The following is a 23,371-nucleotide window of genomic DNA, read 5'->3' as shown; positions in this document are numbered from 1 at the left end:
TTTCTGCATGTTGGTTATTGTCCGCCCTGTTGTGTGCGCTCTTACATTGATTCTGTAGCGTTTCTTGTATTTATTGTGATTGCCTGCAAGAGAATGAATCTCGGGTTGTATATGGTGAGTTACTTGATGATAAATTTACTTGGAACATTGAACATTTCCTTCTCTGATTTGGATGAAATGTGAGCATTTTCTAAGTGGCATGTGAGATACTGTCTTCGGATGGGTTGCTCTGTACTCATGTACGCTTGTCTGTGGCTCATGTATACTAAATGGTAAGTTTATTCAACAATTCAAGACTAAACTGTGTCAGTGGTTGACAATTGATATATGTACCAGGCTTCAATTGCAAAAGTAAAAGGACATTTCTCCTGATGTTTTTAATCTAAGTGCGCTGTGTAATACTCCACAGTATAGTACAAATATCCTACAGAATCCGTACAGCAGACATTTAGGATTCTAGATAAGGATTCTGTGTTCTGAGAGGTAGATTTTTTGATTGTCATCCAAGCAGTGAGAGTATTCATCATGGTCCCAAATTACATTCGATATAGAAAAGACGTGGAGAGTCAGGAGCAAGCCACTCTCTACAGCATTCTACCGTATCTCCTGTACTTACATGGCTGCATTCATTGAGTTCCTGTTCGGCAATGACAGCAGAGGTTGCTAGACTGCAGAAATATGATTGAATGATGATATTTTGTTAGACACAACCACTAGTTCAAAGTTGTTTGCAGCTTGGAAAAAACTGTGACTCAACAGAAGGAGAGAGCACTAGAATATATTTTGTCTGAATTGTATCGCACTGACATCGCTCCCTCCTGAAGTGTTGTGCCCACACACAAGCCAAGTGCCTAGACATGTTAAACATGCAGCAGAGAGACATTATTCTGGAAAAGCCACATAATAGGTTAAACAGAACAGGTTTAATTTTTAGAGAGGAAAAAATCCAGCCTTATATAGTTAAAATAAATATTTATTAGTGATTTCAATATATTCCACATGCATCCCAAGTTAAACTATTATACAATTTTCTTCAGCATACAATCCATAATAGAAGAAATATTTTAGTAAATATGTATCATACATTTATACCAAGTACATATTTAGAAAAAAAGTTTTAGGCACTTGAAGTACTTATGAATCCCAACCCATCCTATTCAAAATTATCAAATAAATCCAAAATTTTCAAATGAATTAAATATATATATAAAATACAGTGTAAGACCACCTTTAAATCAGTTTGTGGCATTCAGATAGACACTTTTTCATTCTTTAAATCCTCACTTCTTTTTTTTAAAGACCAAATGACATAAGACTTTTTTCTTCTTAACATGCAGTACATTGAACATTTCACAGATATTGAGAGTGTTGTGATTATAAACAGTAGTAACGATTCTCTAGTCTTTTCAAGTTTGCTGTGTATTACAGGTATTGCACAGGAAGTACCTCACAGAGGTCAGTGCTTCAGGAAGAAAATGTTAAATTAACATCTATGAAAATGTTACAGCACACATAACCTATAAGTAATTAAGTAAAAGCAGAATTTCAAGTTTTAATCTTATCACATAATGTAGGTGTTAAGTCCCCAACAGCAGGCCACTAACAAACACTATAACAAATTTGTTTTATTTACTACGTCTGACTATTAGGTGTGTTAAATCACTTTTAAGACACTGAGTTACAAGAAGTAATAAACACAAAAAAGAAATTAATCAACATACAAAGTAGATTTCGGAATGCTACCTAGATAAAACGCAATCCATCTCTGAATTAGCAGTGCCTCCTGAAACTCTGAACATCCGAGCTGAATGATTATGAAAGGCTACTTCAACCAGTAAATGTGGTTAGAAGCTAGTAAACCAAGTAGAGAAATTCATTTTGTTGGGCCGAAGATACATTCTTCAGAAACAAGCAATTCCTCCCTGAAAATATCAAGCAAAAATCAAAATATTTAAAATTCAAACCAGATTACAAAAAGGACTTTTTTTGTGTTGACTTCAAGTAGTACAATTCATCACAAATTACAAATTTGGATCAAATATCTCAGTTCTAAGACTGTTAACTCTCAATAACCTGGATCTATGTATAGGGCAACAGTATCAACATGTAAAATCATAACCAGGAGCAAGAGTACACCCTCTAGCTCTTCAGACCTACTCCATTGTTTGTAATTCATCCTATCATTAGTGATCTACCTTAGCTCCATTTCATGCACTGCCTCCAAATTGTGTGATTGCCCAATGTGGTAGAAAGGAATCCACCTTTACTCAGTCAATGAGTCTTCTAGCTCACTGAATCATAACCCAAATAGATCATGAATGCATCTTTTCAGTCTCAAAAGGTGGACTGACTGAACACTTGTCCTCACATAATGGTGCTTTATTTTCCAGAAGGCAGGCATAAACATTCAACAATTGGAGATTGTACTCAATTCATTCCATCAATATTGTTTTAGAATCTATGGAAATAATCAAAATGCTCTGTTTCAGTGGATTGCCCTGCTAGACTTAAAATTAGTACAAAAGCTGCAAATCCAAAATAAAAATTTATTAACATAAAACAAACAACTGTGGGTCATTTCATGCTTTTAGCCTGCTCCATCATTCAATATCAGTGCTGATCTAAATTCATACTTTGTTCTTGATGATACCTACCCTTAAATCACTTGATCTCTTTTACTTTAAGAATATCTCCCCTTTCTTAAATATATTTAATGACCTGGCTTCAACTGTTTCAGTGGTTAAAAAAAATGGGAAAAATTACACTAACAAGTGGTGTGTGACCAAGTGGTTAGGGCATTGGACTAGCGATCAGAAGGTTGTGAGTTCGAGACCTAGCTGAGGCAGCATGTTGTGTCTTTGAGCAAGGCACTTAACCACCCATTGTTCCAGTCCACCCGGCAAAATGTTGGGGGTTAACCTCGCGATAGACTGGCATCCCATCCGGGTGGGGGGGGGGGGGGGTCTCGTACTCTCAGGCGCTTCAGTTGCGCCACGGAAGCTAGCATAAGCACCAGCCTGATGAGCCTATAAGGCTCGGGATAGACTTTAACTTAACCGATACTAACATCAACTAACTGCTGGAAAAATAGGTATATGGATAAGAAGCTTTAGAGTGACATAGACCAATACAAACAACTGGGACCAGCATGGATGAGTTGGGCCAAAGGGTCTGTTCTTCTGTGATAACTATGATAACTACATATCTAGATTTAGTTTTATGGATTGTGGGGTGCCAAAAATCTATTTCAATATCTTATTTTATTTGGGTTTAATTTTTTTAATCTTTTAAATTAAAAACAAAACACCTCCAATTCCAAATGACCAGCAGATATTTCTAAAAGCTTGTTTCTACATCAGGATTCCAGCATCTTTCATCAGAACTTTGCTAGTTACTCACTGTGGTCACATCTTCTCTTCCTTATGCCCAACATCTTTACCAGCTGGTGATATCGCAGCTAGAAGTCCACTCAGAATTTCCCGCCTTATTTCGCCAACAATTGATTCCTTTATCTGGTGGGGACAAAGATAAATTCCATCAGTAATATGGTTGCTACTCGACTCACATAACACTATAACATTCCAAAAATCCCATAATCTTTCTCCATGTAATAGGCATTACTGGACATTCCTGCATTCAGGTGAAAACAGGTAGCTACTCGCAAGAATCTGGTAGCATTTCCCTTTGGACACCTCTGGCAGGTGCTGGTTAGAGTCCCGATTATTATTTTAATTGTAGTTTTAGCTCTCTTTAAACCTGCTTATAGGTTTGTATAATCACCTGTTTGTCAATCAATTTTTAGTAACTTGTAATATATTTGGTTTCATACTTCAGTAGTTCCTTTGACCACAATGCTAACATGTGACTCAGACAGTCCCCGGTCACAAGTGTCCTTTCTAAATTGATTCAGACCAGTTTGGCATATGCAGGGAAAAGCATATGCCCAAGTTCCTTTGTTACTCTTTTACTTGCTGGTGCAGGTTAACCCTGTCTGGCCTATACTATAGAACCATAGAACATTACAGCACAGTACAGGCCCTTCAGCCCTCCATGTTGTGCCGACCCATATAATCCTTAAAAAAGTACTAAACCCACACTACCCCATAACCCTCTATTTTTCTCTCATCCATGTGCCTGTTTAAGAGGCTCTTAAATACCCCTAATGTTTTAGCCTCCACCACCATCCCTAGCAAGTCATTCCAGGCACTCACAACCCTCTGTGTAAAAAACTTAACCCTGATGTCTCCCCTAAACTTCCCTCCCTTAATTTTGTACGTATGCCCTCTGGAGTTTGCTATTGGTGCCCTGGGAAATGGGTACTGGCTATCCACCCTATCTATGCCTCTCATAATCTTGTAGACCTCTATCAAATCCCTTCTCATTCTTCTATGCTCCAAAGAGAAAAGGCCCAGCTCTGCTAACCTTGCTTCATATGACTTGTTCTCCAAACAAGGCAACATCCTGGTAAATCTCCTCTGTACCCTCTCCATAGCTTCCACATCCTTCCTATAATGAGGTGACCAGAATTGAACACGATACTCTAAGTGCGGTCTCACCAGATGAGTATGGTGAGGTCTCATCATCACTATGATGAACAACTAATAAAATGGTTGCAACCAAGATACTTTGCCTCATTTTTGACTTCTGAAGAGAAGAACCTTCTGGACTACATCATCTCAGGATCACCTTGGTGTCACAAACAAGACAGCTGAGGAGATTAAGGACAGGAAGGATCCTAGATGAACTAGGAAGTTCTAGTGTGCACATTTAACAGGATGTGATACCTTCCACCTTACTTTCCTAATCCTCAGAAAAGCATCTAGCTCTTGCCACATAAATCTCATTTTCTTTTAGCTATTAATGGATGGGAACTGTAGAAAATGTAAATCTAACAATGTTGTGGAGTATGTTGCTTCCAAAGTTCTATTCCACTAACACCATCATATCCTCAGTACTAATTAACAAGCTGTAAAACCTGGGCCTCTGTACCACCCTCTGCAACTGGATCCTTGACTTAATCATCAGGAGACCACTGTCAGTGCAGATTGGAATTAACATCTCCTCACTGACAATCAATATTGGTGCACCTCAAGGATGTGTGCTTAGCCCACTGCTCTAGTCTCCTAACATTCATGCTTATGTAGCTAGGCACAGCTCAAACGCTATCTGCAAATGACACAACTGTTGTTGGCAGAATTTCAGAGGCATACAGGAGTGAGATAAAACTAGTTGATTGTTGTTGAAGCAACAATTTTGCACTCAACATCAGTAAGACCGGGGAAGTAATAGTGGATTTCAGGAAGTGTAGGTCGAGGGAGCATGCACCAGTCCTTGTTGAGGGATCAGCAGTGGAAAGTGTGAGTAGTTTCAAGTTCCTGGATGTCAGCATCTCTGAAGATCTTTCTTGGGCCCAACATATTGACACCATTACAAAGAGGGCATGACAGCAGCTATATTGCATTAGGGATTTGAGGAGACTTGGTATCTCATGAAACACTCTTGCAAATTTCTACAGATCTACCATGGAGAGCATTCTAACCGGCTGCATCACCGTCTGGTATGGACGGCCACTACACAGTATCACAAAAAGCTGCAGAAATTTGCAAACCTAGCCATCTCTGTCATGGGCACTAGCCTCCCCAGCATCAAGGTCATATTCAAAAGGTGATGCCTTAAAATGGCAGCATCCATCAGTAAGGACCCTATCTCCCAGGTCATGCCCTCTTTTCATTGCTACCTCTAGGAGGAGGTTCAGGAGGCTGAAGGCAGTCACTGAATGTTTTAGGAATAGTTTCTTCCCCACCGCCATCAGATTTGTGAATGGATAATGAACCCATGTATATTACCTCATTTTTTTTGCTCTTTTTGCACTACACATTCAATTTAACTATATATAGCAATATATGTAGTATATATACTTTACTTCATTGTCACCAAACAATTGATACTAGAGCGTACAATCATCACAGCGATATGGTAAATTATAAATAGTAATTTATAGATTTTTTAAATTATGTATTGCAATAAACTGCTGCAGCAAAACACTAAAGTTCACAACATATGTCAGTGATAGTAAACCTGATTCCGATTTTGTATCTAACTTTGCCCAACCTCAAATCATAAGGAAAGCATTTGGGAGCTGGAAACAAAATGAAGGATGGAACAATGAGTAAGGAGATCATTTGCCTTGTATCAGAAGGGATAGAACCTACCCCTTATAGAAGGATACAATGCAGTGAATTGCTCAAACAGAACTGCAAGGGTCAGTCTCAAAAACAGGACCAGCGGTTCCCGGCCTGGGGTCCATGGGCCTCTCTGTTAATGGTAGGGCTCCGTGGCATAAAAAAGGTTGGGAATCGTTGGAATAAACCCATCCCTTCAAAGTGATGTGGAAATAAAATGTAAAAATCCTTGTCACTAAAATAGAGATCTGTTGCATGGTCTAAATTTCTCACCTTCAAAGCGTTATTTACAAAAAACAGTGAATATTTCTTTCAAATTATTTATGGAACCTCATGAGATTAGAAAAAAAAAACAGTAGATGCTTCTCAAGCTTCTGCCCTTCCAATCTTCACAATTCAGTGCCTGTGACCTGCCCCCATACTCAGGCTATGAGCTGCATTTCCAACTGTATCATTATTATGTCTTCAGCTCTTTAATACTAATTCCTTACATGCTCTTAAGTGGAACAAATAAGATTGCAAATGTTTTACTTGAAAGTAAAAATAATTTAAAAAAAACACTTCCGGAAATATTCCATGTTTTATGAAAAATCAAGAAGAAAATTCACCCTATCAAAATATCATTCCTGACCAGCAATGGACATTTTGTAACTATAACCATCTTAGAGAGATGTTGCCCACCATTTAATCCCTCTTGACCCAATTGCCACCCACCCTTGTAGAACCCTTTGAGTGATCTATAATATTGGTAATGCACAAGTGACACCTCAACCAATTTCAGGGAATCATTTTAACCTAGTAAGTGGTTTTTCTGAAATAATTGATCACTAACCTCTTGCAGAACACTGTGAAATTCTGGATAATCTACGATAGGGCTTGTTGCTCCATTAGATGGAGAGGATGCTGTAGCAACAGTAGGTTCAGATGTCTGGCTTAATGGATTTTGGTCCACAATTCCTGATGAAGATCTATTTTCTGTAAGTGGCTCCCCCAGGGAAGCTCGTGATGGTGCTGAGGGAGTCAGCGAAACTGAAGAGCGATACACTTGTTTGCCCTGCAGTTGGGTTGAGGTAGCTTGGTTCGCTGGCTTCCCATGTGGTGCAGTAGTGGTTGGTGTGCTCGCAGGACCATGACTTAAAGAGCCCGGTGCTGAACACCTGGACATCCAGCCTGGGCTTGAGGAGCGGGAAACTGACTCCAGGTTAGTGTAGTGGCCACAGTAAGAGTGTGGGTAATCATATTCTTCACCCATTTGTTCAGAGAAACCCAGTTCAGATCGGAGATGTGACTGCTCTCTCAGGAGCTCAGACACCTGGAATTTAATCAAAGTCAAAATAGCTCAATCAACATTCATACTGAAAACATTACATTGCTTAACTGTTCTTCCTGCCAACAAGCATAACAAGCCTACTTAATGCAGTGTTTTATTTTCATTTTGTTTGATGTGCGCTATAACAGCAGGCATCAAGGTACACAATTTCACGCAAGTAAATGGAAAATAATCCTTGAGATTTCTAAAATGAAAAATATTTATATTCAGAAGGAGCATCTACAACCCTAAAATTGTAATAACTAAAGCTACATCTTTAATTCATTACTTTATGACAAAGTAAAGCTTTCATCTGGTTAGACTGTTAATAATGCACTAACGTTAATATTGATTCTATCTCCTGCTATGCAATGGAATTATACTTGTATGATTAGTTTAGAGAGCAGTTGGATTTTCTCCCCTCAAAGCATCAGAAGCTTTAAAAAAAACTTTCAGTCATTTGTTTTACTGTGTTTCATTTAAAATTCCGCTTTTGTGACTTAGAATTGTTGTTGTTCTACAGCATTTGAGATATTTTTCTGGAGAAGTAAAGGTAAACTACACTATTTCACCACTATCACAGCTATATATAATCCTCCACTACAAATAAGGCTGTTGGATCCATTTTGTTGGCTCTTTAAAAGAACTGTCTAATTGGTCCCAGCAGTGACCAAACTAAATAAACATACTCTATTTATTAGCGCAATGATGCAGAAATATTGAAGCTAGCCAATTGAACAATAAATCTTTGGAAAAATCTAGTCAAATAACCACCACCTTTACATTGACTGACTGGAAAGCTGAAAATGTCACTTTTGTTTTTATATATTATTAGGACCAATAAAATATACTTAACTATCCACAAGTACTTATCTAGCTGAGTTAATAACACCTAACAATTGATAAAATTCTGCACTCCTATAGTAATAATTGATCAACGAGGGGCACTCTGTTGTTCAGGGTCAACCACAGATGTTACATCCTAGCTGTATACACAATATGGAGACCACACTGTTGCCCATGCAGCAGGCTCCCCCTCTCCATGAAGCTGATGAATCTAAAGGAACGGCAGAGACTACAGTTTGTCACTAATGGCACTCAGAAGTTGCCAGTCAGCATTGAACTCAATGTAGGAGTGCTTTAGGTACTCCAGCTCTGGATATTTCCTCGGGGTTTACTCCCAAAGCCTTCCAGCTGAGTCGCAAAGCAGCGCAGGTTTGAGACCAGAGATTTCGTTCTCCTAGATCAGCAGCTGACAATCCCCATCTTCAAAACTTTCAATAAGAGGGCGCTGCATACCTTGTAAACACTTTCACTGAATGAGTGATTAACAGAAATATACACTCATGGAAATAGAAAGATATTTGGAACCTATAACTGACAGCATTTTCCAGAGACGTGAGTCAACATTTTTCATGAGGTTGATGCCAGTAAGGGGTGACTATCTGTCTGTAGCTCCAATGGGAATCATAAAATAATTTCCTATTCAGGACTAATATAGCTGGTCATTTCAGTGAGCAACATTAAGACATTTCAAAAAAATCACTTGATACTCAAAATTGACAACTCCTGGGCTGTAGACTCAGGTCAAGAGTGCAGTTGCCTTTTAAGAAAACAGAAGTGCAGAAGCCAAGCTGGTCTGCAGGTACAATTGGAATGCAGGGGCTTTAGACCCCCAATCCCGTCTACCATGCTGGCAAATGTAGTCTCTGTTGAGTAAAACTGAAGACCTCAGTGCAAGACTGCTGTACTAGACAGACATCAGGGGCTGCTGTAACTTTGCTTCACAGAAATATGTTTCACACCAGCAATTTTAGATAGAGTGCTACAGCATTCTCCACAAGGAGGTGCAGTATGCTTTATGATGAACTCATCATGGTGCAGACATGGCATTTCTGTCTGTCCTGCTCACCCAACCTGCAACATCTAGCTGTCAAACGTCATCCTTTTTATCAGCCGAGGTTTTCTTATTCTGCCATCATCCTGGTAGCAGTGTACATTTCACCCCAGGCCAATGCCAGCCATGCACTGGAGGAGCTGAACAACATAATCAGCAGGCACGAAAATGCCTTCCTTATCAGTGTGAGGATTTCAAACAGACCAGCTTGAAGAAGACTTTGAACAATAACCACCAACGTATCACCCGTGGAACCAGAGGAGCCAACACACTTGATCAACACCGTTATACCACCATCAATAATGCTACCGTGCCATCTCCCAGCCACACTTTGGAAAGTCCAGTCACCTGGCTGTACTTCTACTCCCAACGAATAAGCAGAAACTAAAGACCACAGCACCAGACATGAGGGCCTAGAAGGTATTGTGAAGAGAGGTGGAGGAATGTTTAGAGGACTGCTTTGAGTCAGTCGACTGGGCAATATTCAGGGATTCTTCTAGAAAACGCCACAGTTGTCACCAACTTCATCAAGACCTGTGGGGATGACTGTGTGCCTTTGAGAAGGTATCAGACATACCCAAACCAAAAGCCATGGATGAACCAGGAGATATGTAGTCTACTGAGGGCTAGTTCTGGAGCATTGAAGACTAATGACCTAGAATTATACAAGAAGTCCACATATACCTACAAAAAGCTATTTTAAGAGCAAAAAAAAGAGGCAGTTCCCATTGAGATGAGAAATGGAATCTTATGCAGGTCTGTTCCGGCAGAGTGTGCAGGTCATTACTTCCTGTTAAGCTGTGATGCTTCACTCTCAGATGAGCGCAACACCATTTATGCACACCTTGAAAGGAGGAATAAAACTGAGAACCCCTGCAGCATCTGGTGACCCTGCGATCTCTGTTTCAGAAGCTGACATCAGAACATCTTTCAAGAGGGTGAACCCTCACAAGTCATCAGGTCCTGATGGTGTGCCTGATAGGGCTCTGAAAACCTGTGCCATCCAACTTGTGGGAGTGTTCAAGGATATCTTCACTCTCTCACTGCTGCAGTCGGAGTTTCCCATCTGCTTCAAAAGGGCGGCAGACATACTAATGCCCGAGAAGAGCAAGGTGAGCTGTCTCAATGATTACCGCCCAGTGGCACTCATATCTACTGTGATGAAGTACTTTAGGAGGTTGGTCATGGCCAGAATCAACTTCTGCCTAAGCTGGGACCTGGAACTGCTGCAATTTGCTTATCACCACAACAGGTCTTCAGTGGATACAATCGCACTGATTCTTCTCTCAACCTTGGATCACCTGGAAAATAGTTATACCCATGTTAGGCTGCTGTTTATTGATTAAAGCCTAGTGTTCAACACAATTATACCCCCAGTTCTGATCAACAAGCTCCAAAACCTGGTCCTCTGTACCTCACTCTGCAAATGGATCCTTGATTTCCTCACTGAAGAACAAGATCGAAAGTAACATTTTCTCCTCGTCGACAATAAGCATTGTGCTGCGCAAAGATGCATGCTCAGCCCACTGCTCTACTCTCTCTGCACCTACAATTGTGTGGCTGGGCACAGCTCAAACTTCATCTATAAATTTTCCAATGACGCAACGATTGGCAGAATTTCAGATGGTGCAGAGGAGGTGTAGAGTAGTGAGATAGACAGCTAAAATATGTGGTGTAGCAACAACAGCCTTGTACTCAATGTCAGTAAGACCAAGGAATTGATTGTGAACTTCAGAAAGGGGATGTCAAGGGAACACACACCAGTCATCATCAATGCATAATTAGTGGAAAGTGAAAGCTGTTTCAAGTTCCTGTATATTCATCTCTGAAGATTTATTCTGGGCCCAACATATTGATGCAATTACAAAGAAGGCACAAAAGTGGCTATATTAGGAGTCTGAGGATATATTGGGATGTCATCAAAGGCACTCACAAATTTCTACGGATATGCCACAGAAAGCACTCCAACCGATTGCATCGACCCCTGGTGTCGTGGGGCAAAGTTACACTCAGCCAGCTCCATCATGGGCACTAGCCTCCCCAGCATCCAGGGCATCTTCAAGGAGCGATGCTTGTAAATGGTGGCTTCCATCATGAAGGACCCCTATCACCCAGAACATTCCCTCTTCTCTTCTTATCAAGGAGGAGGTACAGGAGCCTGAAGATACACATTCAACTTTTTCCCTCCGCCGTCACATTTCCGAATGGACTGTGAAACCATGAACACCACCTCGTTATTTTATCTCTCTCTTTTTGCACTACTTATTTATTTCTTAATATATAATGTATACTTAATGCAGCAGAACAACTAACTTCACAATATGTGCCAGTGATTTTAAATCTGATTCTGAACTTGCAATCTTGAGGACTAATGAAAAGTTGTAGCATTCAGCGATGCAAGTAAGAAGGCAGATTGACCAAATGAGAGTTGAAGTTACACCACGGGAATTTATAAACCCTCAGGCGCAGTAAGATGCTAACCACAGTAGAAGAATACACTTAATCTGGGGTAATAGAGTCCATAAAAGACACAGCATTTCCGCACCACGTGGCAGTGTGCTTTAGAGGAGTTTGCATTTATCACCCTTCAGCAAAAATCCAGCATACTTACTGGTTCCATTACATTGAGAGTGGAGGAAGACATGCAATCTGCATTATTAGTGTACACTTCCTGTGATACAGAAGAACCAGAAAATGCTTACTTTAGAGGAGGACGACTCACTTGAACAAAATTAAATTAAAACCAAGTGGGCCACCCAGGAGCAAATTTTGCACAACAAAATCATTTCCGGTATTGTCTTCTGCGCAAGCGTCAGTGGATTAGCTGTCTAATTTTGCCCAGCTTGGGTGAGCTGTGCCACAGATTGGTCTAGCAATAGCCTGGCATAGTTGTACTCAGAGACTTATGTCTTTTCAGTAACACACCAGACCTTTCATTTAAATTTATAAAGGTGTGCGCTCTCTATTGGCAGGAAGACCCACAGTGCATTGTGGGTTCAAGTGGGAGAGAGTGATCCTGGCATTCCTCAGAAACAACTCTCAACCCCATGAAGTGCCACTGCACTGGTCAAACGTGGGCAAGCAATCCTTCCCCTGCCTCGTGCCCAGAGTCCTCCCTCAGCCGCTGGCTTTCCTCGGTGCTAAACAACGTTCAGAACAACGCACGGAGGGTGGGGATCTTCAATCACCATCACCAAAAGTTGGCAGCACTGTCTGAGGCAGTTGTGTCAGACTGGGTCTGTGACAAGCAGTGAGTGAACCATCACAAAAGGCAACCACTTCCATCACCAGTCTACCCAGGGCAAATGCAGCGGTCCGTGATATCATTGCTGTTTTGCTACAGAGGGCACCCCTGTAATGAGATCGCTCACATTGTACCCAGCACGGACCTGATGGGACTCATCCTGGGTGGGCACGGCGGATCGGGTGGGGGTTGCAGAGGGTGGCGAGCAGGGTGACCACTGGAGAGAGCATCAGTGAGGACTGCTAGGTGACGGAGCAGCCAGGCAAAGGTAGTGGAGGGGGAAGAGAAGTGAGGTGAGTCAACAAAGTGCGAATGCTTATCAGAAACGGTAATGAGAAAGTCACACACAAGGTTACTTCAATTATTTTAGTTAAACAGAGAGGCTGCCAAAGCTTAAAAAAAAGTTTTGCTGTCCTTGGTAGTTCTACATCAAAAGAAGAAATGTCAGTTCTTTCCACCAATCCATTCTCAGGGTTGTTTATCATTTTGTCTTTGGGTCCCGATTTGGAATACTGCCTAAAAAAACTCCCTCTCAGCTTAAAATGTAGTTAAAACAGGAGCTGGAGGAAATCAGTGAAAAAGTAAATAAATCTGGACATCTTTTTCATCATAGCAACATGTGTGTGTTTTACTTTGTTTCACTGCGTCTGTAATGAAGTTTATTGAACTCACCCCATGAGATGGTGGCCTGAACATCGAACACTGGCTCGGGGCTTTGAGCTGCTCCTCCAAAGCAAACGATCGTTCCTCCAACTGGAGCTCCAACTCCTGCAGCTCCATGCGAACGCAGTTCCGAAGGCTCTGCAGCTGGTCAGCTTCTTGCCTGCCCCACAGAAGAAATTATCTGGTTTTTCAAGTCTCGGTACTCAGAAAATGCAATGATTTAGATTTCAGTGAATTAGTACAGAGGTATATGTTGCACCACCTCACAAGTCAATGGCACACTTGTATCTCCAGGAATATCCAACAGGGCACTCAATTCTGTTTTTCTTTCTGAAGTGCTGCATTTCCATCTATGCAGCAATTTGATAAACAGCCTCTGATGGAGACAAACAAGAGGTACCAACTTACCTACAGCCGATCTGTGTGGCTCTGGGTTTTGGATTCAGATGAAGATTTATTTATCACAAGTACATCGAAACATGCAGTGAAATGTGTTGTTTGTGTTAACAACCAACACGCCCAAGGATGTGCTGGGGGTTGCCCTAAGTGTCACCATATATTCATAAAAAAAATCACAATTCAAAGCCAAGTTTTACAACCTGAGCAAGCTCAAATTTAGCAACAGTTCTAAAACGAGCAGCCCACATACCGAGGAAATCTGCAGATGCTGGAAATTCAAGCAACACACACAAAATGCTGGTGGAACACAGCAGGCCAGGCAGCATCTATAGGGAGAAGCGCTGTCGACGTTTTGGGCCGAGACCCTTCGTCAGGACTCCTTCTCCCTATAGATGCTGCCTGGCCTGCTGTGTTCCACCAGCATTTTGTGTGTGTTGTTGTTAGCTCACATACCAACAGTTTTGATAACAAGACATTACATACTTAAAAACAGCAAAAGCTGAAAACTCTCAGCCGGTCCGGCAGCATTGCCAGAAAGAGAAGTAGCTGAATGTGCCTTCATCGGAACTGGGAAAGAGAAATCAGGTCTGTGTAAAAGCTGCACAGAAGATGCAGAGAGTTTTGGCCCCAACCTAACCACGACAGGCTGTGGAGATTGGGGTGGTTAATGAGGCATTTAGAGGGTGACATTGTGCAGTGATTCACGGCTCATAGCTGGTCAGGTTATGCTCATAGAGGGGGGCAAGAAACTGCACTAACTGTATGCTTTTGGACTATGAGAGAAAACTGGAGCACTTTGAGGAAACCTCCTCAGTCACGATGAGAATGTAACAAACTCTTTACAGATAGCAGTGGGAATTGAACTCGATTCGCGGGCACAATAAAGATAGATGACTTGCAATGAAGATGGCTGGTCCTAATACAAAGAAATCAAGTTATCAGAAGTTTGAGAATTTTATATCGAGTCTGGAAGGCTGCAATCTGTCCAATCTAAAGATGGGGTGTGGTTCATCATGTTTGTATTGGGCCTTATTGTAACAGTGTAGTAGGTGACTAGTGTGGAACTGGGATGAAGACTTAAAGTTACAGGAAACAGGAAGAGTTTGTACTCTTCCTGTGACCTGTGAGGTCAACATGGTGGCACAGCAATTAGTGTAATGCTTAATAATACCAGCAAACTAGGTTCAATTCCTCCCGCTGTCTGCAAGGAATTAGTACGTTCTCTCTGTGACCGCATGGGTTTCCTCCCACATTCTAAAGACATACAGTTTAGTAAATTGTGGGCATGCTATGTCAGTGCCCAAAGCATGGGGACACTTACAAGCTCACCCAGCACATACTTGGTCTGTGTTGGCTGTTGACACAAACAACACATTTCACTCTATGTATTAATGTACATATGACAAATAAAGCTCATCTTTATCTAATCTCTTTGACATTAGAAAGGAATAAAGCAACAAAAAATGAAAGGCAGCACAAGTTATGATGAACACTGGGTTAATATGGCACTACCTTTAAGGCTTAAGATAGAAACATTCTAAAATTACAGTAAATGCATAATAGGATCTTGGAACTTGAAGAAAATTACTTGCAATATTCCAACGCAGGTTCCTTCAAATAAATAATTACTCAATTTTGATGGAGAGAGTATCATATTCCATAAACCTACAGCAACAACAATAACATCCAGTCAAGTCTTGATCACACAGCATCTCGTACTGAAACTTGCTGTCTCTTTAAATGAACCTACATCATGACATACTAGCCTCAACAATGCTGTCTCAAATCCATCCTTCAGCTGCTAACATTTAAAATTGGTAAAAAAAAAAGAAACAGCAGTTTTGCAGAGTCTACCTGCTGGATTTGGATTTTTTAAGAATCATGGATCCTTTAAAAATAACTATGGAACATAGTTCCATATAACATGTAACTATGCTCCATGTAACTAGTTCCATATAACATATAACTATGTTCATATTCCATATGAACATAGTTCATCTTTCTAACATAGTATTAGAAAGATGAAAGTAACATTTCTCCATTGAAAATGAATTTTGAGAATGCAAGAACGTACCTCTCCTCATCGGTTAAGTGTCGATACACCATAGTTTGCTGCCTCAGCATCACAAATTCCAAGTCCATCATTTGTGTTCTAAAAAAGTTCAGATTTCTTCTCATCATCTGCAGTTCTTGATACGTATTCTGAAAAGTTTAGTAAAAAAAAATTAGCATCTAATCTCCTGAAATCTGACAAATATTGCTGGCTCAGAGATTTTTTTTGTAGCAGAGGTGTGTAATGACATCTGTCATTGCTCAAATTTACCTGTGCAGATCCCAAAACTGCTGAACACGGAAGCTGACAAATCAGGGAAGTAATGCATCAGGCACCAGGGAAATTGGGCAATTAGATTAAAGATTGAGAAACAAACAGCCAAGGATCTAGAAACAAGTATATTGGAATAAGTGGAATATTTTAAATCTTATATATTTCTGAATAAAGTTTTGAAAGACCTGTAACAATTAATTTGAGTGGGAGGAGCCAAAGATGGTGACAGACATTTTTATGGACCTAGGTAACTTCTTCCAGTTCATCTTCTCCCTCCTTTTTTTTTTCCTTTTCAAGATGGCTGGGGTCCTGCCTGAATCAGAGATCCACAGCTGCACTCGAGCTGTGGTTCTTCATGGTGGTGGTTTCCGCTCTTGGCATTTTTGATATACGCAGGTGGGACCTGGAGGACGTGCACCTTCAGGGTGCAGCCCTGTGGACGAGCGATTCCTCGTCAGTGTTGCTGACTGAAGCGTTGTGGGAATTTGAAACCGCGAGACACCAGCGTATGCTGCTGTCGAAAGAAGGCCCTTGAGTCAGTGGAGCTCGAGTAAACAACACTGCAGATTGCAGCATTAAAATAGCGCGTTGTTGCTCTCCCTCTCACCGTGGCAGGGGCGATAACTCTCTCCCCCTCGCTAGTTAGAGACAGCCTGCCTGAGATGTCAAAGCGCTGGGACGGACAGTAGCTTTTGGTGGGCTCAAAATCATTATCTCTGGGGGTGGGGGGGGGGGGGCTTTGCTATTGCTTGCATGGTGGGTGGTGGGGGCTGATGCTTTGGCTGGAGCAAGTGAGGGAGGAGGTGGGGTTGTGCTTTTGCTGCTGCTTGTCCATGGGGCGGGGTTCAGACATTTTCTCACATTCATTCTTTGGGGTTTCATGGATGCCTGCGAGGAGCAAGGATTTCAGGTCGTACGTTGAACCATGGAGCTGCCAGAGCTGGATCATTATAATTAGTAATATTAAACAGTTGCTTTTAACGTTCCGCTTCCTCGACTGAGTAGAGTTTGCATCCACTGTACACATTCAGCAACATCGTGCCATGGCAGAGGATCAAATACCATTTCCGAAGATCTAACAGTAACACATCGCAGCAGCACTAATTAACTGCAGATAACACAGGCGTCACTATCAATTTAACAACAAAATCTAACTTCTCCCAACTATCATTATGAGTGAAAACGTTTGCCAAGGCTAGTGTGCTACTCAGCTCATTTGCAATATAAACAATCCACCACGCATACAGCATCAAAAGGTTACAATCACTCCTGTCCTGAGAGGTATCAAATGCCATCTATACACACAATGGCCAGGCCATCTCCAATAACCATTATCTGATGACTCTACCCTGGTACTACAGGGCAAGACTCATTCTGGGTGCACCAACTGGAAACACATTTAGGATGAAAATTTGAACCTGCACAGCTGTACACATGTGGCTAGTCTTCCCAATGGTTGCACTGGTTAAACAATAACAGAACACGTTTGATTACCAACATTATTATGTCACTTCCATCCACCAGCTGCAAAATTTCCAAAAGACGCTGCGATAAAAATTTGTACACTGCAAATGTGAACAGATTTAAGTTAAAACAACTTACTTCATACATAGGTAAAAGGCCCGACCTCATTGATGGATAGTATGGGAATGAAAGGTCAGTGCCCTGGTAGACTGGGATCTGTAAATCAAACAAATGACTTGGTTAACAAGAAAATGTAATTACTGAGAAATGAAGAGATGTTTTGAATATAAATATATAATGAACAGTTAAAAGTAAGACTGCAACAATCACAATTAAGAGATTTATAAGTGACTTAGCTGTGTGCAACAGGGATCAGTGCTGATTGTGTTGCTTATCATTTACATCAATAGTTTAGATGATAATGTGGTAAACTGGATCAACAAGTTCGTGGATGTCACTAAGATAGGGGGTGCATTGGACAGCGAGGAAGGCTACCAAAGATAGGAAGGTGAACTGGATCACTGGGCTGAAAAATGGGAGATGGAATTTAATGCAGACAATTGTGAGGTATTGCACAATGGGACAACAAACCAGTTTTAACAGTAAACGGTTGAGCACTGAGGTGTGCAGAAGAACAAAGAGACGAGGAATGCAGATCCATAATTCCTTAAAGTGGCAGCACAGGTAGATATGGCCATAAAGAGATCATTTGGTACATTGGCCTCGATAAATCAAGGCACTGAGTACAGGAGTTCAGTTATCACGTTAAAGTTGTATAAGACTTTGGTGAGGCCGAATTTGGAGTATTGTGAGCAGTTCTAGTCACCTACCTACAGGAAAGATATCAATAAGCTTAAAAGATAGCAGAGAAAATTTATGAAGATGTCGTCAGGACTTGAGAGGAGAATTAGATTTATTTGTCACATATGTATTGAACAATAATTCTGGAGTCAACATAGTATGCCATAAACCATACATCTTTGGAATGTGGGAGGGAACTGGAGCGCCCAGAGAAAACGCACACAGTCACGGGGGAAAACGTACAAACTCTTTATAGACAGCATTGGGAGGGGAAGCTGGATCGTTGGTGCTGTGAAGCATTAAGTGAGCTGCTATGCTACACTGTCATTACCATGAAGACCAGAATTAGGACAGGTTAGGACTTCATTCCCTGGAAAATATGAAAATGAGAGGAGATCTTAAAGGTATACAAAATTAAGAAGGAAGGATGTAGATAGGGTGAACTCCATCCGTGGTCCCACGTCCGACTGCAAAAGCAGGGTTGGGCATAGGGCTAGCAACCCCATCCTGTAAAAACCCAGTGCTACAGAAACGCCAACAGAAGCTCCTGGGACCTCATCCCTGGGAGAAGAGGGATACACCAAAAAGATGGGCTACGTCTGGAAAACTTGAAAGACTAGCCCAGGAGAGAGGACTCTGACGAGCTGCTGTCAATGGCCTGGTCTTCGAGTAGGAGTGATGGGCTGACGAAGAACAAGATAGATGGGGGTGAATGTTTGCAGGCTTCCACACCAGGTTTGCTGAGACAAGAATATCAGGTCAGGGGTTAAACATATACCGGGAATCAGAGGGGAAGTTTCACCTAAAGGGTGGTGCGTGTGTGCAACGAGCTGCCATTGGAAGTAGTACATGCAGGATCATTTAACATTTAAGAAAAGCTTGGATAGGTTCATGGATGAAAGAGGTATGCAGGCAAAAGTCCAGGCCAACACAGACTAGATGGACTGAAGGGCCTGTTTTTGCACCAAGTGCTCTCTTTCAAATGGTCTAAACTTCAGTAGCATGTCAATGATGTGTAACTCTGAACCCACTTTAAGCTTCCTTTACAAAACAAAATGTACATTAAACTTGTCAACCAGCTGTTTTTCAGAAGTGTGTGATTTACTCAGCACTATGGCCAGAATTCATTCTTAGACTCATGTAATGGAGTAAATGTATCTCCCCAGTTCGTGAAATTAAGTTATGCTTTACCCGAGAAAGATTCTGCACCGTGCTCCTTATCTCAGTGAGGACCCGGCGGAGCTGTGATTCAACAGCAGACGGAGGATTCATTGAACTGTGATGATAAGAGTGTGACATTGGTCTCGGAGGATACATGAATCCATAAGGTGATGCACAGGTATATTCCCCGAGGTTGGGAATGCTGCACGTGCTCCTGGTTCTCGCGTGAGCACACAGAGGCTGGTCTTGCCACTCTGAAGGGAGTGTATGAAGAGAACAACAGGACTGTGTTAAATGTGGCGGCATTGACAGTGTCTGTGAGGCCAGCCTATGTTGTGGTTCTTCATCTTGCTTGCTCACAGTGAATCGCTTCCTACTTTTCTCTTTTGTCTCGGTTGGGATATAAAGCTCGGATCGGCAGAATGACTGCTCATTTTCTTCCTCAGTGGGCAATTCCCCTTCCTTCTGAGGAGAATATCTGTAGGTGAACCTTGGTGAACCGTGTTGTGTGCTGCTACTGGATGCCAGTTGTATGTTTAACGATGACACCACTCGCACTGGATTGAGCAGTTTAGTTGGAAGAGAGCTGGACCTTTGAAAAGAAGATCGTTTGAGCTTCATAAGAGTTTCATTCCTGGTGGTCCTCTCCTCTTCTCTGATGATTCGATCGTTTGCTTTGGTTACTGGACGCCTTGTTCTTCCAGAGGCAATGGAGACAGCATAGGTTTTTGTTTTTGCTCTCTCGAGTACTGTGGTGATCTTACCCAATGAGGAGGAGGAAAAGTCAAAGGCTTCAGAAGTAGCAACAACAGGGCCGGAATTCCAACTGAGTACAGAGTCTATGCTCTTCCGTCTTTCGCGTGCTCCAGGATGCCCAGAGTACGTAGGAATATCTTCCTCACCATCGCAGTTCACATCACCTTCTGCGTCCAGCTCCACCTCACCATCAATAAAACCCAAAGCATTTTGGTCAGCTGACTGCGCGCAGCCATCTGTACCAGTAGTTGCCTCACTGTCCATCTCCGTCACATTATCAGAAATTAATTCCACAACTGGATCTGAAGTTGTTTCCTTCAGGTCCAGAGTCATATCATCCACCGGCGTTTGAAACGGAGTGAAAAACTTCTGGTCACCACTCAGAGGCGCCTGCAGATCATCAATTATGGACGTGACTGTGGTCTCACTGTCACAGCTGTCAGCACTGCTTCCCATTGCTTGCAGGTAACCATCTGGCCCCTTGGATAGAGCACAAGAATTAAACGGGAAATACAAATAATTCAGGTGAAAATTCAATCTGTCATCTTAAATAAAATAGCTTTATCCTCTTAGACATTTTCTTTCCAGGAAAAAAGCTCAACGTGAAAGGATTATAAATAAGAATCACTTTTTTTTAAAAGAATTACAGAGTCCTTGTAGAGGTCAGTTACGTGCTATTCAGTTGCGATTATGGTTTTCATAACAGTTTGGTAAAGCATTTCAACCATCAAGCAGACGAAAAATAATGTGGCTCATTTCAGTAATTACAATCATAAAAATATTTCAGTGATTGTGTGCCAATGTAGTGCCTATTAGAACTAAAATTTCTCTAAACTGAATATCTGCATACTTTTTAATTTTAAAACCTGGCCCAGGAGTATGGCCTTTGTGTAACAGATATTGCAGAAACTACATAGATATTATTGATTTAGCTGTTCATTTAAAACAGATCAAATAAATATACATAGCCCAGTCACTTAGAAAGAAGAGAGTGTTAAACCAAAGCTACAATATGAGTAAAATAAAAGCCACTTTGGGTCAGTTATAAGCAGATAGGACTAAAATTTAAACAAAAGCCTTCAAATCTGATCTTCAACAGTTAGCTTTCCATCAACCATCACTTGCACCTCTTTATCATATCAACTGACTTTGAAATAAATTACAAATATTTGTGTTCTTTTGCCACAGAAATTTCAATTCAACAGACTTGACCTTCCTATTTAAATATATGACAGGGAAGCAAAGAGCAGTTAAGATGCAGCAACTTATCTGAAAAGTCTGTTGTATGGTTAATCCAAAATAATGTCAGTGTATAAATAATACGTACAAGAATCAATAGACAAGTAGTCGGTATAAAAAGTATTACTGTGTCAACTGATCTATTGAAAAGAACAAGATTCCTAGAAACAAAGCTGTAGGTGCAGAGCAGCACGAGGAATGAATCTGAATGCAATACCAGACGTGGATCAACATAACATCTGAGTCAGACGGGCCACGATAGGGAATACAGCTGTCCAATTTAAAAATCAATGTTGATTATTTTACAAATACAAGTATCTCCACCTCAGCTTTTAAAATTCTTAAATATATGACCTACAGCATCTGCTGGGTCTCAGCCACCAAAGAGGTCAACACTATCCACAGATATACATTTCAATTGCAGTTAGAACAGATTTATTAGACATTAAAGTTGGTCCTGAGAGTCATGCATCAGAAATCTGACACCCACTGACAAAGTGAGGCTAACTTAGATGGGTAATTAGACTGGGTGCACATCGTAGATTTGGATATATTTTGTAAACTCACAACAATGGCATGCTGCTTACTTCAGGCCCTTAAATTTCAACTGGCAATTCGTAAAAGGTGATTGAATTTCAATTAATTGAGTAGTGCAGAAGCAGTAAGAAAATACAGTAAACATTGAGATTTCAAAAAAATATTTTGAAAAATACAGATGGTAGAAAGAGAACATCAAGGAAATTGGAGTGGGTAGCCAGCCTTTCATAGGAGATCCCACAGGGGGTGCAAAATAGTGTCCAAAATAGCACATTCACAAATTTGTGAGACTTGTTGTTGTAAACATTCCCATTCAAACGGTGTAGGTCAGCTGTAAATATAAACAGCAAGCAGATTATGGTATCCAGAAGCTGACTTAATGCCAGAGCTACCAGTCTAGAACTCAATACGCTGGCTAATGCTGTGTCCCAACATTCCGTCGTAAAAAGGAATTCACCAACTGAACCGTCTCGCATGAATTTATTTAACCAGCTTTCTTGTTACTTCATCAGGTGGTTTATAATCATCTTAAGCTGCGAATTCTATAGGATGTGGTGTAGCGACAATATCTTTCCACAAACTTGCCACGTACGTTCAAGGGTGCAACAGGTGAAACCTCAGCTTTAGCAGGAAGAACGAGTAGAGACAACACAGGACAGGACCAGCTGAAAAAAGTGATGGAAGAAGTGCCCTCGACAGGAAGTCATATCTGCATGGGTGGGTTCCACTTAATCTTTAGAAAGCGTGAGGCCAGACTCCTCCAGTAAAGACCTGCCCGCTGAGATCTGCACCTGAAGATTGAAGGTCAAACCTGTAGCTTACGCCAACCCCCTTTGCCATTTTCACCTCTTTCTAAATTCCATGCAACATTTCCCAAGTATAATTTTTATTGTAATAAAGTAAACATTTCTACCTGAGACAGTCCGGTCAAGTCCGAGGATGGATCTTCTGCAAACCCGCTGCTGTCCGAATGGGAACTGCTGGTCCTTATAAAATGCTCTGGAAAAAAATGTCCTTCATTAAATCCAAACTTAAATTAGAATGAGTACATAGACAAAACAAGAGCTGGAAATGGAAACTGCAGCTGGAGAATTTGCAATGGCAATGTCAATCCACTGCCCAAACCAGTACAATCATTCAGTCAGGCCAAGCTCTATAAATGATTCTGCCCCGTTTCTGGTTTGATATTCACTTGTATTGGTTTTCAGTTTCAGAAGTTGTTAATGAGTAACAATCAACAATTCAAAGCATCTCATTCTTTCACTCAGCCAAGACAAGTGCTGCATACACTCACTGTCCACTTTATTAGGTACACCTGTGCACTTGCTTGCTAATACAACTATCTAATCAGCCAATCATGTGGCAGCAACTCAATGCACAAAAATATTCAGAC

General features: G+C 41.2%; 2 protein-coding genes across 2 annotated transcripts in view; one reads left to right on the top strand and one right to left on the bottom strand.

Moving 5' to 3' along the window:
• LOC132392642 (uncharacterized) overlaps positions 1–23,371 on the top strand; it is a 709,726-nt gene that overhangs the window by 324,882 nt on the left and 361,473 nt on the right. The window lies entirely within an intron of this gene.
• itprid2 (ITPR interacting domain containing 2) overlaps positions 959–23,371 on the bottom strand; it is an 89,410-nt gene continuing 66,997 nt past the window's right edge. Inside the window, exons 11-18 of the mRNA XM_059966791.1 lie at positions 22,892–22,977; positions 19,477–20,682; positions 17,623–17,700; positions 15,769–15,896; positions 13,305–13,455; positions 7,015–7,494; positions 3,400–3,512; positions 959–1,922 (exon numbers count right to left, since the gene is read on the bottom strand). Of these exons, the coding sequence (XP_059822774.1) occupies positions 3,405–3,512; positions 7,015–7,494; positions 13,305–13,455; positions 15,769–15,896; positions 17,623–17,700; positions 19,477–20,682; positions 22,892–22,977 (2,237 nt within the window). The 3' untranslated portion in view covers positions 959–1,922; positions 3,400–3,404. The remainder of the gene's footprint in view (positions 1,923–3,399; positions 3,513–7,014; positions 7,495–13,304; positions 13,456–15,768; positions 15,897–17,622; positions 17,701–19,476; positions 20,683–22,891; positions 22,978–23,371) is intronic.

This window comes from Hypanus sabinus, chromosome 4 (genome assembly GCF_030144855.1).
Source record: "Hypanus sabinus isolate sHypSab1 chromosome 4, sHypSab1.hap1, whole genome shotgun sequence".
NCBI lineage: Eukaryota > Metazoa > Chordata > Chondrichthyes > Myliobatiformes > Dasyatidae > Hypanus > Hypanus sabinus.
Note: the sequence above shows the minus strand (reverse complement) of the source record. Positions and strands in the feature narration are given on the sequence as shown.